Source organism: Rattus rattus, chromosome 2, assembly GCF_011064425.1.
Source record: "Rattus rattus isolate New Zealand chromosome 2, Rrattus_CSIRO_v1, whole genome shotgun sequence".
Taxonomy (NCBI): domain Eukaryota; kingdom Metazoa; phylum Chordata; class Mammalia; order Rodentia; family Muridae; genus Rattus; species Rattus rattus.
Genome location: NC_046155.1, coordinates 154,930,046 through 154,947,380, shown reverse-complemented (window position 1 = coordinate 154,947,380; position 17,335 = coordinate 154,930,046). Strand labels below are relative to the sequence as shown.

General features: G+C 55.9%; 1 protein-coding gene across 1 annotated transcript; it reads left to right on the top strand.

Moving 5' to 3' along the window:
* Positions 1 to 2,758: 2,758 nt before the first annotated feature.
* On the top strand, positions 2,759 to 17,139 carry Kcnc3 (potassium voltage-gated channel subfamily C member 3). The gene is given in 7 exon segments (XM_032893737.1): positions 2,759 to 4,037; positions 7,427 to 8,534; positions 10,678 to 10,872; positions 11,103 to 11,122; positions 11,124 to 11,230; positions 13,230 to 13,289; positions 14,271 to 17,139. Coding segments are annotated over 7 exon segments (2,535 nt in total). The 5' UTR covers positions 2,759 to 3,164; the 3' UTR covers positions 14,443 to 17,139.
* The last annotated feature ends 196 nt before the right edge of the window (positions 17,140 to 17,335 follow it).

The window sequence follows — 17,335 nt, the reverse complement described above, 5'->3', positions numbered from 1 at the left end:
CTGGCTCTGTGGTGTGTGTGTGTGTGTGTGTGTGTGTGTGTGTGTGTGTGTGTGTGTGTGTGTGTGTGTGGGGGGGTACTAAGACTCTTTCCTGTATTTTACCCTGATGAAATGGGGAAAGGGGGCAGAGCACAAAGGAATCTTAGAAGTCCAAGAGGACTGGTCCCTAGTGACATGGCCTTGGGAATAGGAGAGGGACAGTCAGAGGGATGACAAGGTGTTCAGGGAAAGAATAAGAATGGATAAGGTACGGTCCCCAGCTCCGAAAAAAGAACTAAAAAAAAAAAAAAAAAAAAAAAAAAAAAAAAAAAAAGAATGGATAAGGTGGACCAGGACTGAGAAAAGAGTCTCGAGAAAGGGCCAAATATCTTTCCTATGTTCCCTCACTCAGCCTTGATTCTGTTCACCTCTGGATACCCTGTAACCGAGCTTCATCTGGTCTCTGGTGGAAGGGAGGCGATTCTCTAGTGACCAACCCCTCTCCCTATACCCTGGTGAGGCCTTGGGAGTGAGGATGACACCCAAATTTCCCAAGCCTCCATGAGTTTCAAACTGTTGCCTGCCTCTAACTCATAAGTCTTCCTTTTCTATTTCCTCTCTCACCAGCCTCCACCTCACTCCCAACTTCTGACCTTTAGGGGAAAACAAAACAAAACAAAACAAAACACTAATGTATTTGGTAACTGGATCCTGTGCATGGCTGCTGTTAAAAGCAGAAAGTCAGGGTGAAGCTGAGGTGTGAAAGAATTGTGATTTAGATCCTTGTGCTAGTCCATTCTTCCAGCCTCTGATGCATACCCCAACCCCACCCTATCCCTTCAACTCTCTCCCTAACTGACCTGGGACCCACACCCACTCCCTCACAGCAAGTCACTGCTTCTATCTGTGATATACCAGCATTAGGAGTACAAAGTAGGCAGTGAGCACTTCTACTTTCTGCCCTGGTGACCCATCAGAATATTGAAGTCTCCAGAGGAAGGGGTCTCTAGGGTCTGGGGAGGGTGAGGATGCACTCCTGGGTCCGCAGGACAGGTTCCATTTCTGCAACCCTCCCGTGAGTGACACAGACTCAACTACTGCCAGGATGGGGTTAGAACCCAGAAACAGAGGAACTAAAAATCAGGAGCGGGAGGCAGAGAGAGACCAAGGCAAGTCTAAGACCAAGAGACCTAGAGACAGAGAGGAACCAAGACCTTGGAGAGAAACAGAGGCCCAGGAATGGGTGGGGACAGGAAGCTGGGGACAGAGATTCAGAAAGTGAGAGACAGAGACCCAGAGAGAGGGAGAGGCATAGACTCAGATGGGGAAGATAAGTGACCTAGAGAGATTGAGACCTAGAGGAGGGGGACAAAGACCCAAAGAGAAAGGAGAGATTCATCTATAGAGACAGAGATGGAGGAAAAGAGACCTGGAAAAGAGGAATCCGATACCTCGGGTGGTGGGGACGGGTAGGAGGACAGTCAGAGACAACGGAGAAAGGTGACAGACACATTAGCGGGAACGGGACTGGAGATGGGAATACGAACCCGTGTAGAGCCTGCAGAGGAAGGCAAGGAGCCAGCGACCGCCGCAGCCCGTGACCCGCCCTCTTCGTTCCCGCAGGCGCCTCCTCTTGCTGCAGCCCTCGCTGCGGCCACTGCACTCGCGCACTGCCGGCCCTGCGCCTAGGACCGCCTAGAGGGCGGGGCCTGCCCGCTCCGAGGTGTGAGGTGTCTTCTCTGGCTTCACACTTTTCCTTCCATAACCCCACCCCTTCCCAATGGTACCATCTGACCTCGTAGGTGAGAAGCACTTGCCCATGCTCCCGGTGGCGTTCTTCTCTGCATGCCTGGTACCCACTCCTTTACCCATCTCCTGCCCCTCCCCCCCCGCAATCTTTGTTGTCTAGGCCTCATCCCCTTTCTTCTAACATCTGGAAACTTTAACCCCTCCCCTAAGATCTGATGGACCATCCTGCTGGGTCTCTGACAACGAACCCCTGTGCTCAGCAATGAGTGTTCTTCCCCTAACAGGTGTCTCGTTTCCCAAACTCTGTCCCACCAGCCTAGAAGCTTCTGGCGCTCTAAATGTTCATTTTTAGCGCCCCACTTGGCCATCCACTTACTAGTCACATCTTCCCCTGCATTATTGTTTTCCTACAAGATATAGACCCTGCCTGCCCATCTGTCTGTGTCTCTTCCCATTCATCCCGACCCTCTTCGCCCAGGTCCAGCCCCATCTAACGAAGTCCAAGTTTGAAGTAGTTGAACATCTGTCATCTCAGCTATTTGGGATGCTAAGGCTGAAGCAGGAGGATAGCAAACCTGAAGGCCTCCCTGAACTCCACAACTTGCAGCCTCGTTCCCTCCCTAGCTTTCATCCAGAAATTCCCAAAACCTCTCCTTCCATCTCTTACCATAGCGTCCCAGTATCTCCCCTTCGACTGTCTTCTGTCAGTTTTTTATTTAATCAAGTTCCAACTCCACCTCCAGTTCCATAGTACCGCCCCCACCCCAGGTAAGACCCTCCCCCTCATTGTCCCGGCCCAATAAGGACTGTTGATAATTTCTTGGGCTCGCTGCATCCAATCACTGCTACTTTCCTATTCATTTGCCTTTTCAGTGCAGGTCCTGCCTGCTAGAGCTATAGGCGAGTCACCAATCTGTTTTCTTTTTGCCAGCTTCTCTTGCTGTGATTCCTCCCCGCCCTCACCCCCCCCCAAAAAAAAAGACTTGATAGGCCTTTTTTTTTTTTTTTTTTTTTGAGGCAGAGTCTCACACAGCCCAGGCTAGCCTCTTATCTCCCGTTGTAGCATGACCTTGAACGCCTGATCCCCCTGCCTCCACCGCACCTGGTTCTTTCCCATACCTGGCTCTGAGGTCTCCATTTTCGCTGTGCTGCTGAGTTAGGCATTTTTAGGGTCCCCTTGATGCCCCGCCCTCTCCTAGGTAGAATCCAATCCTAAGCTTTTTGTGCAACCCCACCTCCTCTAGCTAGGCTTGGTTGGAGTCTGCCTAGCCGTGGCCCTGCCCAGTCCATCAGTCCAATCAGCTCGTGTTCTCCCTCCACCTGCCCAATCACTCCCTCCCCATCCATTCATCGCCTCCTCCTGCCCAATCACGTCTGCTTCTCTACCCAGGCTCCGCCCCCAAGACCCTGCCCCCTCAGCCCCGCCTCCCTGTCCAATGCTCAGCTCAGTGTGCGTCTGGTCGTTCAGCGGGCGCCAGGGGACCCGCAAGCAGCATTCTCAGCCGGCGCCAACGCCGCAGCCGCCTGAGTCCTCATCGCCGCCTCTGCTACCGCCGCCGCAGCAGCAGTGCGCTCAGCCCGGCACCGCCGCCTCCCCGGCGGGTGCCCCGCTTTCCTGCGGGCCTGGGGGCCGGCGCGCCGAGCCATGCCCCGGGCTGCCGGCGGTGGCCATGGGGCGGCACGGCGGCGGCGGCGGCGACAGCGGTAAGATCGTGATCAACGTGGGCGGCGTGCGCCATGAGACGTACCGCTCCACGTTGCGCACCCTACCGGGGACCCGGCTGGCCGGGCTGACCGAGCCCGAGGCGGCCGCGCGCTTTGACTACGACCCGGGCACGGACGAGTTCTTCTTTGACCGTCACCCGGGCGTCTTCGCCTACGTGCTCAACTACTACCGCACCGGCAAGCTGCACTGCCCGGCCGACGTGTGCGGGCCGCTCTTCGAGGAGGAGCTGGGCTTCTGGGGCATAGACGAGACGGACGTGGAGGCCTGCTGCTGGATGACCTACCGCCAGCACCGTGATGCCGAAGAGGCACTGGACTCCTTCGAGGCTCCGGACTCCTCGGGCAACGCCAACGCCAACGCCGGAGGCGCCCATGATGCGGGCCTGGACGACGAGGCGGGCGCAGGAGGCGGCGGCCTGGACGGGGCAGGCGGCGAGCTCAAGCGTCTGTGTTTTCAGGACGCGGGCGGAGGTGCCGGAGGACCTGCCGGGGGCGCGGGCGGCGCGGGCGGCACGTGGTGGCGGCGCTGGCAGCCCCGCGTGTGGGCGCTTTTTGAGGACCCCTACTCGTCGCGGGCCGCCAGGGTGAGCGCGCTCTCCGAGCACTCCTAATTATCCCAACCGCTCTGTGTCCGGAGCACTCCATCCCAGTGTCTGTTCCTCCACCTCCCGAGCTCCTCATTTCTCAGGAAGCCCTTCCTCCTGGCAGCTGGAGTTCCCTGCAAACACACCCCTCTCTTTAGGCCACCCTTCCAAGGACACCACCCGAAACTTCAGCGTCTCTGGGACCTTCTAAACCCCAACTTACTGCTCCAAGTCATCATAGATCCTGGAGAACGGCTTCCTGGCCGAAAATCTGGAATTTTCTGACAGTCCCACCCCGCCTTTCCCACACACCTTCTGAGACCTTTGGCAGGCCTCCAGAATGTTCTCTGCCTCTCCAAAACTCCTCACTGTCCCTTGAACACTCCAAAGCCATTCACTTATTCCCGATCCTCAGTGTCCCAGACCCCACCCACTCCAGACCCACTGAAGTTCCTTCTCCATCTCTCCCTCCTTGGGGCCCTCCCTCATTCTCCCTGGGCCCGACTCCTAGATCTGTTTTTCTGTCTAACTTTGGGCCTCCTGACTGTTTGTGGTCTTCTGCTCTTAGCTCTCAAAGTTCTAGAAGATCCCCGCCCCCAAAGAACCCTCAGAGCCTTCTGAACCTCCAAACTACTGGTCCTAATCAGCACATTTTCCCCACGTCCTAGCTGAGTGTGTGTTGAGGGGCAGGGTCTTCCTTTCTAAACCCTCAAATCCTTCACCCTCTTTACCAACCTCCTGCAAAGGACTCCCTAGAATCCATTATGTCCCACTCCTGGGTCTCCAGAAGGGCCCCATGTTATACTTACCCTCTCCAGTACCCCAGTGTGTGTCCCCCCCGACCCCCCGGTTTGCTCACAGTTACCAGAATATCCTTTCCTCCAACTGCACACCTGCCCCGTGCCTCTGGGATTAATGTCGTTTCCATTTCTCCTTCCCCAGTTACTTTCTCATTCTGCCAAGTGACTTTCAGAAGTTTGTGTCACCTCAAATCTAGAGACTTGTCTCCTTCCTGCTACCCACACCCGAGTCATCAGCCCAGAAAGTTCTCAATTCCCACCCCACCCCCCTCTTGGGATAGCTCAACCCGCAGGGTTCTTCCTCTCCCAGCCTCGCTTCCTCCGCCCCCAACCCATTTCTCAACACCCCCTACCATAACTCTTCTGTTTGCTTCCCCTGCTGTAAACCCAGAACGCTCCCGGGTTCTCCACCCTCTCTCTCCTTTCTTAGAAACCCCAGATTCCCTCAAAGATCTGTCCTGGAAAAGTTTGTAAGCCTCAGTAACTTCCCAGCCCTATGAATGCTCTCTTGATAAGCTCTGGCCATAGCTTTTTCCCTCTTCCTAAACTTCCTTTGGGCCAGGAGACCCTGGAGCGAGGTGTGTGGTAATAGCTGAAGGGTAAGTTCGGGGAAAGAGAGGGCACTAGCAAAAGTGGGTAACGAAGAGCCATTCTCCACTCGCCCCCGCCCCCCGCCGTGCCGCGTCCTGGGCCAGGAAGGACGCGGAGCCGCAGTGCCGCATTTGTACTGCGGGGGGAGGGGGGAACAAAGGGGGAGGGAACGGAGGCTTCACATAAAGTTTAGTCCCTGAGAAGCGCTGAATTGGCGACATTTGGGGTTGAGTTGGGGGGAAGGGGAAAGTAAGAGGGGCAGGAGGGACATGGCCCCAGATGCTCCTTTGGGCTTCGGAGCATCTCCTCCCCCACTCGATGGCCCGGGTAGTCCTTCCTTCCTTTGACCCCATTGAAGGGTGCTGAAACTGAGATAGAGTCTTTAGGTGACGGTCAGACTAGGGATCGAGAATGGCCACGAAGGTTACGCATTTATTTATTCGTACATATTTTTTAAACTATTTATTTATCTGAGTATCTGCTGTGTGCCGGTACTTTCCAACCTCCAGGTGGACCTTCTTGCAAGTTGGGACCGCAAACCACCTCCAAGCTCAGGGTCCAGTTTTTCTGGCTCCGCTTTCTTTCCTTTTTACAGACCCTTGGTACCCCTCCATACCTTCTACTTAAGACTTATTCCAAGGGAAACCAACCCTGCACCTGTGAACTGCAGTGGGCGCCCACTCTTCCTCGGGCCTCTGGGAAGGAACGGGTTACGCAAGTTGTAGGATAGGTGGCCTCTAGCCACGAAACCTAAACCGTAGTCACTGCGGCTGCGCGCTGGCTTGCAGCGCTTTAGCCTGGAAATAGTTAAGGGGATCAGGGCACTGCGGCTGCGCACTGCGGCTGGGGGAGCTGTCCGTGGTTCTGGCCGCCTCGCGCCCTCCTCCGGGCCGGGTCGGCCCGCCTCCACTGCAGTGCTGCAGCCTGCGGGTGGGGGAGGGGAGGCTCCAGGCATGCGCTCTGCAGAGGCCTCTGGCCTCTTCCCCACTGCGGAGAAATCAAGTCGGTGGTCTACACTACTGACCACTCTCCCAGCCTATCCTAAGGCCCAGGGCCTACTCCCCACCAGTTATTGGACACTGGCTCACAGTCTAGGCCCCAGAATTTACCTCTTCAGAACCATAACCCCCTCTCCATCTACAAGGCTTTCTGTTCCTCATTTCTCTTCCCTCTCCTTAGCCTGAGCCCAGTAAGGCCTTCCTTCTATAGCTCCCCCCACATGCTTGAACTGCCCCCAGGTCTCTCTCTGTTTTCAGTGGGCTACTGAGAATGGGGTCCTTAGATCCTAGCCATTCTCTGACCCCCCTCATCCTTGCCCCCCACTAACTGATCACCGTACCCTAGTAACAGCTCGGATCTCACTGTGTTCTAGGCACTCAGCCAAGCACTGTTTTTGGAAGCAAGCCCTCTGAACACTCACCAAATCTTCATAACAATTCCATTAAAAAACAAAATTCAGACTCAGAAAGCTTAACCCTTGTTCCAGTTTGACCAATTCAAACCAAGGTTTTGGAGCGGGGCTTAGTGGCCTGTTATCCCAGCAACTCAGAAGGGATCACTTACTCAAAGGACTGTAAGTTCGAAGCCAGCCTGTTTAAATTAAAGACCCTGTCTCAAAATATAGAAAGAGGGCTGGGAATGGGTCCTGGGGCAGAGTGCTTTTCCTCTTGCATCGCACGGTTATGGCTAGTACCCCCTGTGTCCCCACCTGCCCTCTCCCTTCCCCAGCTCCAGGCTGAGTACCAAACCTCTGAGACATGAGCAGTGTTGTATGTATCCTTCCGGGGAAACCCTGATACAGAACCCAGAAAGGGCTCTTTCTCTGGGTCACTGTGGCAAGCTCCTCCCTCAGCCTCTCTGTTCCTTTCTCAGAACAGACTGTTAGAAGCGGCAGAACTAAATGGGAATGCTTAGATTCTCGTAGGATTTGTTTAGGTCCTGAGGTGGGGAACTGAGGCCACTGGAAAGTCACCCCATTCTCTTTCCCATCCCCCGCAGTACGTGGCCTTCGCCTCCCTATTCTTTATCCTCATCTCCATCACCACCTTCTGCCTGGAGACACACGAGGGCTTCATCCACATCAGCAACAAGACGGTGACGCAGGCCTCCCCAATCCCTGGGGCTCCCCCGGAGAATATCACCAATGTGGAGGTGGAGACGGAACCCTTTTTGACCTACGTGGAAGGCGTGTGTGTGGTCTGGTTCACCTTTGAGTTTCTCATGCGGGTCACCTTCTGCCCGGATAAGGTGGAGTTTCTCAAAAGCAGTCTTAACATCATCGACTGTGTAGCCATCTTGCCCTTCTACTTGGAAGTGGGCCTGTCAGGTCTCAGCTCCAAAGCTGCCAAGGACGTGCTGGGCTTCCTGCGCGTCGTCCGCTTCGTGCGCATCCTCCGTATCTTCAAGCTGACCCGCCATTTTGTGGGCCTGCGGGTCCTGGGCCACACGCTCCGTGCCAGCACCAACGAGTTCTTGTTACTCATTATTTTCCTGGCTCTGGGGGTCCTCATCTTTGCCACCATGATCTACTATGCCGAGCGCATCGGGGCCGATCCTGACGACATCCTGGGCTCCAACCACACCTACTTCAAGAACATCCCCATCGGCTTCTGGTGGGCTGTGGTCACCATGACCACCCTGGGCTATGGTGACATGTACCCCAAGACATGGTCTGGGATGCTGGTCGGGGCACTGTGTGCCCTGGCTGGTGTGCTGACCATTGCCATGCCGGTGCCCGTCATTGTCAACAACTTCGGCATGTACTATTCACTGGCTATGGCCAAGCAGAAATTGCCAAAGAAGAAAAACAAACATATCCCCAGGCCCCCGCAGCCTGGCTCACCCAACTACTGCAAGCCCGATCCCCCGCCTCCGCCCCCACCACACCCCCACCACGGCAGCGGTGGCATCAGCCCACCACCGCCCATCACCCCTCCTTCCATGGGGGTGACTGTGGCTGGGGCTTACCCACCTGGACCCCACACGCACCCCGGGCTGCTTAGGGGTGGTGCTGGGGGACTGGGAATTATGGGATTGCCTCCTCTGCCAGCCCCTGGTGAGCCCTGCCCACTGGCTCAAGAAGAGGTGATTGAAACCAACAGGGCAGGTGAGGCTGGAGCCAGGACTGGAGGTGTGGGAAGACCTGGGGGTTGGGAGTCGGGGTAGAGGGAGGAGGCGGCAGGGTTGGAGGGGATGCAGAGGCAGGATTTCTCTTAGGTTCAGGCAGAGCAGGGTGGAAGGCAACAGGGCAGACAGAAGGGACAAATGGCTAGAAGGCTGGAGAGGAGGCACAAGGAGCCACAGAAACGGGATTCCGTGTACAAGAGAGTGTGTGAACATGGATTTCAGCCAGGCTGCTCTGAAAGGCCCCTGGTCAGAAGCAGCACAGTGAGGGTCTTTGGAGAAGAGACTCAGAAACCCAGGTGTGATGGTGCATGCCTCCCTTCCTTTGAAGGTACTTGGTACCTCCCATACTTGGGAGATAGAAGTAGGAGGATGAGGAGTTCAAGGCTAGCCTGGGTGACATGTCCCTGTCTCAAAAATCATGGGAGAAAAAAAAAATGAAAGAGAAAGAAAGGAAAGAAGTTGGGAGGGGTAGGGGAGAAAGAGAAAGGCTTGGTGGCATTGTCCTATCGTTCCAACACTGGGGAGACTGAGGCAGGAGGGTCAACACGTGTTTTGAGGCTATCCTGGGCTACATACATAGAAACAAAAGGTTTGAGTGGCTTCCTGGGGGCTGCTAGTTCACACCGATTCTTAGGGATGTTCCTATTTCTCTATGAGAAGGCAAGGGAAGACAGGGAGAGATAGAAAGGAAAAAGGAAAGGGAATGAGAGCCACCTATGGTAATCCTAAAATGGAAGAGGATCAGGCAGGAGGATCAGGAGTTCAAGGTCAGTGTCAGCTACGTGAGACCCGGTCTCAAAGAGAAAGGGGCTCGTGTAAAGCACAGGAAGTCGCGCGTGACTCCTAGCAAGGCTAGAGGCAGGTCTGGCTACTGTCACTTTGTGACTGTGGCTGATAGTCCTGAGAGCCAGAGCTGGGGAACGTAAGTCACTTAAGGAGAGAGGGAGAATGGAGTCAGGCTGCCAGGAGGGTCGAGGTGGACCCACGTAAAGCACGGCAAAAGGGAGAAACAGACAAAGGCCAACATCAGGGTGCGGGGCTGCCAGGCAGGGTCTGCAGAGGGCAGCAGGAGGCACTAGGGATCCCAGAGAGTTCTTGTAAGAGAAGAGGCAGCCAGGTCTGGTTGAATGTACCTGTTATCCCAGGATTTGGGAAGCTGAGGCAGAAGGACAGTTAAGTTCAGAGCTAGCCTGGACTATAGAGCAAGACTTTGTCTCAAAAAGAAAAAAAAAAGAAAAAGAAAAAGAAATGTTTTTTTTAAGTAAGGAGACAGGCCAGGAAGAGGAGGAAGCTAGCAGTTGCATCTGATTTTTCGGGTTGTGTGTGTCCTGGGGGACTCTGTTTCTTGCAGGCAATGACTTGGGTGTCCTGGAGGAAGGAGGTGAGTGCACCCCCCCCCCCGGCCTTAAGTAGGTCAAGAAAATGAGCTCGTCTGCCTGGCCCCCCATCTTTGCTCCCTTAGCCACTGACCCAGTTTTCCATCCATTAAAAATAGCTCAAGTCAGAGCCTAGGGGACCCCCACCTCACCCTCCCTCACCTGTCACCTTCCCAGCCCTTCCCCATCCTACCCTTTGCAGCACCCCAGACTTGTCCCTAAGCAACTGCTTCAAAACCCGTGACATCCTCTCTGCCCCGGAACGCTGATTGTACCCTGCACCCGCCCCTTCTGGGGTTTGTTGTTCTCTTTTGGGGGGGTGGAATGGGGTGAGGGCTGGGGGATAGGATCTCACTATGCAGCCCAAGCTGACCTCGAACTCAGAATTCTCCTGCCTCAGCTTCTTGAGTTATAGATGACACTACTATAGTGTACACTACTATGCCTGGCCCGCAATAGCCCCAGCCACCCTCCCGGTACCAAGCACCGCACTCCAGCACTCCAGTCTCCTCTTCTGGTCACATATTCACACCAGGCCTGACTGCCACTCGATAGCACTCGCCTCTCTTCAGCCAGCCACCGTCCACACTCTCAGTCACACTCGCCCTCCCTGCCTCTCAGCACCCTCCCCAGCCATCACACCAGCACCCTTGTACCCCACGCCCCCAGGATCACTTCAATCTCCATCTCTTTATTGCTGTTACGTCTACCTTCAGTTTCTCTCCTCTGTGACCTCTCACTTTGCAGTAGACCCCCGTCCCAATGGAGACCCTGCAGCAGCTGCACTGGCCCATGAGGACTGCCCCGCCATTGACCAGCCAGCCATGTCTCCAGAAGACAAGAGCCCGATCACTCCCGGAAGCCGGGGTCGCTACAGCCGGGACCGAGCTTGCTTCCTTGTCACAGACTATGCCCCTTCTCCCGATGGCTCCATCCGAAAAGGTGAGGTGCCCTCCACGGGCTCCCCAGAGACCCTTCCTCTCTCCCAGCCCACAGGAGGGAGGAGAGGGGGTGGGGGAGGCTCTGGACTTCCCTCTGTTCTCCCCCTCAGCCCCAAACTGCCTTCTTCCTAATCCTCCCTGTCCTTGAGCCCCAAGGTTCCTCACCTGTCTTTATTTCATCTCCATCTCCCCCACCCACCCTGACTCTCTGGCCTCTTCCCTCATCCCCAGCCACTGGTGCTCCCCCACTGCCCCCCCCATGCTGGCGTAAGCCAGGCCCCCCCAGCTTCTTGCCCGACCTCAACGCCAACGCAGCAGCCTGGATATCCCCCTAGTGGACGAGCCCCTTCCCCCCCAGGGTAAGTAGTTCCTCACCATGGCCCCTCCTGACTCCCCTTCCTTCTGTACCTCCGACTAACCTCTCTGAGAACATGCTCTCCCACTGACCGAGACCCTCACCCATGGTGAACAACTGCACCCAGTCCCTGACACTGACTCCCACTGTCACCCCAGGATTTGCCTAGTCCTTACACTCCGGAACTAACCCAGCCCCAACTCCCACTTCTGACTCACTCACCCCATCCCCCGCCCCACCTCTGACCCTACCCTCACCTGTCTGTGTCCCTCTCTGGTTATTTTTTTTTTTAATCCAGCCGCCAAAGTGGGTTACACACCTGGACATTCCTGAGTGCAGGGTGGAGTAAGGCCAGAGAGTTCTCCCTGATCCTAAGAGCTGGGCTCAACCTGAGCAGACTTAGTCCCCTGGGCCGAGTAGAAAACAGACATCAGAGGAGAGACGCATGAGGAAGAAAGTAGAGCCATGCCAGGGTCTGGGAGACGGGATAAGGATTTCGGGACAAGAGGATGGGGAGCTAGCTGGGACCAGGTCTGTGGAGATGAAAGGAAAGGATGAAGAGTCAGAGGTCAAGGGTCAGTCAAGGACAATCAAAGCCAGGCATGGTGGGACACATTTGTAATCCCACTTGGATGCTGGGGCAGGGGGATTGTGAGACTGAGCTAGCTGGGTCTAGAAAGTGAGACCCTGCCGGCCCAAATCTCTTGTTGTTTTAGCCACTACACTTTTGGGGTGATTTGTGACACACCGCAAAGAGGCGACTGTCACGTGACCCAACCGTGAGGAGCAAGTAACTTTTCTAGCAGGCTCAGGCTCTCTTTGAGCTACTCCCAGTTGTGACCTGTCTTCTCAGTGTGGACAGGCCTGACTGTGGGTGGGCACTGCCACAGCCATCTCTGAGGAAGTGACAGGAGAACTGGGTGAAAAGGATCGATCAGGAAGGACAAAAGGACAAGTACATAGGCTCAGAGTGCTGAGCCCAGTGTGGGGCTGGGGCATGGCACCTGCCTCGCTTGTCCCGAGTTCTACTTCCCCTACTGCAAAGAAAAAAACAAAACAAAACCAGAGAGAGCAGCTGGCATGACAGAACTGGGGGAGAACTGCAGAGAGCATCTGCAGATGCTTCAGTGCTGGGTGAGGCCAGCTTCACCCAGTAAATGATAAAGCTGACTGAAGGTGTGTGGTCTACTAGAAACATCACACAGCACCTTCTTCTGAAATAGACACACATGCAGAATCCCTGCTCTCAGCCTGAAGGCATGCTATAGTCAGCCCCAGGAAAGGCCTAATGAAACGCCCATGTCCCACAGACCTCAGGGAGGCAGACAGGTGTGAGAACCTAGGGTCCTATCCCAGAGGATCCATGTCCTCCCTACACCCTCCCCCAGCCTTCCATGCCCATCTCATCACTCCTCCCCTCCCTCCTCCCATCTCACCCCACCCCCTCGCTTGATCCTAGACCTCTACTCCTCACCCCTACCTTGAGGGGCTCCTGGTGGGATGGAGGGTAAAGTGGAGTAAGTGGGGAAGGCCAGGGATCCCAGTTGGGTGGACAAGGCCCTTGCTTTTCTTGCATATGATACCAAAACCCATTCATTGAACTCAAATGATGGCCAGAGCTGATGGGGCTGACTGAATTCTCTGCCCCAGTGTCATGTCCATCCCCTGTCCCCATCTGTCATGTTCCCCCTTCAAACCCCAAGGTCTTCCCTCCCTCCTAGTCTTTCCCCACCCCTGACCCTCCCTCACACCGACCCTTATTCCCAAACCCAACCCCATCCCTCCCACCCTCAGTCCTCCCCTTTCCTAGCCACCCCGGAAGCTCCTGCCATATTTGATGTCTGGCTGCCCCCATTTCACCGCTCCCATCAACCCCCCGGAAAACACCAGAGAGGAGGAAGACATCCCGGCGTTTCTCCGTCCCCCCAACAGCGAGCCTGTGTTGGGGAGCCCCCATCTGCCTCCCATCCCCAATCCTTGACTCTCTGTATTTCTGTCCCCAGCTCTTGTCACCGCCTGAGACCTCGCGAGACCCTCGGGTTCCCCCTGTCCCTTCCCCCCAGGTTAGCAACTGGGAATGGTGGGAGGGAGTGTCCTAGAGACCCTGGGCTTCCATTCCCCTCCAGACACTCTTCTCCTGCAGTTTGAGTACCACCTCCCAGTCTGGGATGCCTAGAAAACCCATTCTAGCCCCTGATGTTAGCAGAGCCCCCCCCCAAAAAAACCCCAAAAAACAAAAAAACAAGAACAATTCACAGAAACCCCACCCACCTATACTGGTCCTGATATGGGATCCCATGAGCTGCGTGACCTACTGCTTCCTGTCACCAGCAGACCTCATTCAATTTTGGAATCTTCCACTTCATCCCATGTCCTAGACCCTTGAAGGATGTCAATGCTGAGTTAAATGACTCATGCCTCTTAGTCCAAGGCTACCTACTTACTGGGCTAAGTATTGGGTTTGAGAAGCTTGGGCTACATAGTGAGGTTGAGGCCAGTCTAGGCTACATAATTGGAGTCCAGCCTAAGCTATATTGGATGTTCTAGGTCAGCCCCGGCTACACAGTGAGCTCGTAGCACAAGTTCCCAAGGAATCCCTTCCCTATCCCTGCACCAGACCCCCCAGCTCCTTACTGCACAGCCCCCTCCACCAGCTGCTGCCTCCACCCCAGCCCCTGCCGCCCACCATCCCACCTCACCAACTGCCGCCTTTGGGCCTCAGACCAGGGAACCTTGGGGAGGGAGAGAAGAGGGGCGGGCATGGCTGGATGGGGAGGCTCAGTGTGCACCACCCGCCTCCTAATCCTGTCTCTCCCCTTCCCTGTCTGCACCTTTCTTGTGGATGCTGACTGACTCTCCGATTTCTTCACCTCTCTCCATCTCCTCGGTCCGCGCCCATCCCGCCTATCTCTGTGTCTCTGGGCATCTCTCACCTCCCCATCCTTCTCTCTGCCTGTATATCCCTGTTTGGGCTCTCTGTCGCATCCTCACTCTGGCTCCCATCCCCACGCCCCCTCCCACCCTTGTCTCTGCTCCTTCCCCAGGTTACGAGAAGTCCCGCAGCCTGAGCAGCATTGTGGGCCTGAGCGGGGTGTCCCTGCGCCTCGCGCCCCTCGCCACCCCCCCTGGCTCTCCCCGGGCCACGCGCCGAGCTCCCCCGACCCTGCCCTCCATCCTCTAGCGCTGTCCTCCCCCCTGTGGGGGGACTGGGGGTGATGGGAAGGTGAAAAGGAGCTGGGAGTAGGGGTGGGGAAAGGGTTATTTAAAAAAAAAAGTTAATAATATGCAAAAGATGATGCCAGCAGACACCCCCGGGGCCTCTCACTCCCCATATAGTAGAGAACCCAGGATAGAGGGGGCGGGGCCGGGGCCTGTACCCCCCCAACCCCCCCCCCCTTCCAAAAAAAAAAAAAAAATGCAAACCTCAGGTCTCCATGAGCCATAGGACACCCCTCCCATCGACTCCTGTAAATAACTAAAAGCTGATTCCATCTTGGGGCACCCACTCCAGTTTGCATGCCTCTCCGACCCCCCTCTTCAGCAATAAGCCGCCAGGAGCTGCGTGCAGAGAGTTGGAGGGGAGGCTGCTGGGAGCCTCTGGGGTCGGGGCTAGCATTTTAGGGGTCTTCCTGGATACCCCCCAAAAGGCAACCCACCCATCACTAATTGATTCAGGAAAAACAAAAACCTCTAGGAACACGTAGGAAAAGGAAGACAGGTTAATCAGCTGCAGCCCCGAGGAGCTCGGCTTGGGGGTGGGGGTGGGGTTCTGCCAGCTGCTCTTGGGCTTGGAGGACGCCAGCTGGTGCCTTCCACCCACGCCCGCCTCCAGAGATCTGCTCCCTCTATTCGCTGCATGGACTTGGCCCTCCAGGCCCAGAACCCTCTACCCATTGCAGTCTCCACTCTATCCCAATGTGAGACTAGTACCCTAGACTTACGGAGATAGAACCTGGCACCCTGCACTCCCATACCCCACGGACTCCGGCGCCCCACACTTCCCACCTCCATCACTCCATCCCCCACTGGCCTGGACTGCACCACAGAGTTCTTCCACCCTTTCCTTGCACCCCAGCTCACTTCCAGCCATTGGGGTTCTGACAGTCCTCAAGACCCTGACATACCTAGACACCCCCATATCCTCAAGCCTCCCCCAACCCCAGACAGCCCCAACCCCCTGATATCACATTTCTCTGTCCTGGGCGCCTCTGACGCAAGACCTTCCGGGACAAGCTCTGATTCCAGGGAGCTCCCACCCTATTCCAGCATCGCTGTCTAGGCAGCCCCCTCCTCTACGCCCTCCCCCCCATGGTGCCAAAACACATTTTCTTCATGGCCACCAGAGTTTCCCAGAGCGTGGGACTCCCGTTCCCTCTTCGCATGCTGAACTTTGCAGAGTGCACAGACGACCAAGTGTTTTAAACTTGTGTACTCTTCGCAAGCTCACACCCGGCTGGTGCGTCCTGGCAGCGTAGCAGTTGGGCGTTGCCATTGAAAGCAAGTCAAGAACAGGATGGGACCCAAAGCTAAAAGCGCTGGCTTAATGTGCTAAGGTCCCAGGGTTCAATCTCCAGCAATCCCTCTTTGCCCGACTGGTGGGAAAAGAGGACACGCCCACCTCGGCTAGGATCTTAGCCTGCCCTTCCCAGCTTCCTTGCCCACCGCGTGCCACATTCGCGGGTGGAAAACTTTCTCAAATCTCGTCTTGGCTCCAGGATGCTACCTCCCCTAAGCCCAGAGACCACACTGGTCCCAGAATCCTTAGAGAACTTCCCCTTTTGGAGCTGGGTGGTCGGCAGAATTAGCAATCCCTTGTTCCCACCGCCTCAGGGAAACCTCCTGCTGTCACCAGAGTTGTCGGTGGGGGTGTCCTTGGGCCCAATTCTTGATGCAACAATTCCTATGCAAGGGACATTTTGAGTCCCTCCCGCACTCCCCGCCTTCCCTCGGGACCTTAAACCCTGGTGAGACAGGGGTTGAGGAGTGGGGTGGGATCTGGTAGGGGCAGGGCAAAGGGCTAGGGGACTCTAGACACCAGGGTATGGGGTGAGGACTCCTAATATTGCCAAAGGATTCAACTTATTTAAACAACCCCTATTACCCCGCCCAGTCCCTCAAAAGAGCGAATGGGGCGGGGAAAGGGGTAAGAGTCCTTTTTGAAGGGTACCAACCACTTCCCACTGTTTAACCCTGTGCTCTCCAGTCCCCTACACATATCCAGCTTTTTAGTTAAGCATTTTTAAAAAGCTACAGTTCATTATAAACGTCTACAAAACGTGATTTTTGCCCCTCCACATTTCCCAATTTACCAAACAGTGTGGGATTCGGGGAGGGAGAGCCAGTCCTGGTCTCCCTTTTCCCCACGGCCGCCAGGGTGCCTGCAACTGCACGCATGCGCTGCATGACGCGCCCCCCCCACATACACACGCATGCGTCGTGCACCCCTCCTGCGCTGGGGGGGGACGCACGGACTTGGGGGCGGGGCGATGGGGAGGAATGATTGGCAGAGGGGAAGGGGGTTTTTCTGAGCTCAATGGCTCCTCTCCTTCCCCACACACTCAACAGCAATAAGTTTCTCTACTTCAAGTGGGCGGACGGGCCTAGCCTGACCTGGCGCGGGAGGGGCTGGCCAAGGGGCGCTCTCAGGGATGGGGGCGGGTCCTGAGTCTGGGGGAGGGGAGGTCTGCAACTCTGGTGCTAATGGCGGGTCTTCCTGGCCCACCCGCAGGCAGGGAGGAAGGAGTCGGCAGGCTCCTCCCCCAAGCCTCCCCCACGCCCACCCAGGGTGCATGAACCACCCACGCAGAAGCTGCCGCATGTCAACCCTCCCCCCAACAAAGAAACAGTGTCATGCCCCTCCCCACCTGCCCTCCCACTCCCCAGCCCAATAAATGATTCCTTTTCATTTACAAATGGCTTTTCTCATTTGAGTTTGGGGTGCTTGAGGGAACTTCAAGTATGGGTGGGAATTGGGCTAGGTGGTGGTGGTACTAGCCTATCATCTCTCTCAAGAGGTTAAGGGCGGGGAGGGGGATGGCTAAAAAAAAAGTGAAAAAGGGCTGGGAACAAAGTTTTCTAAAACCCCCCAGTGAGACACTGGGATGTGGCT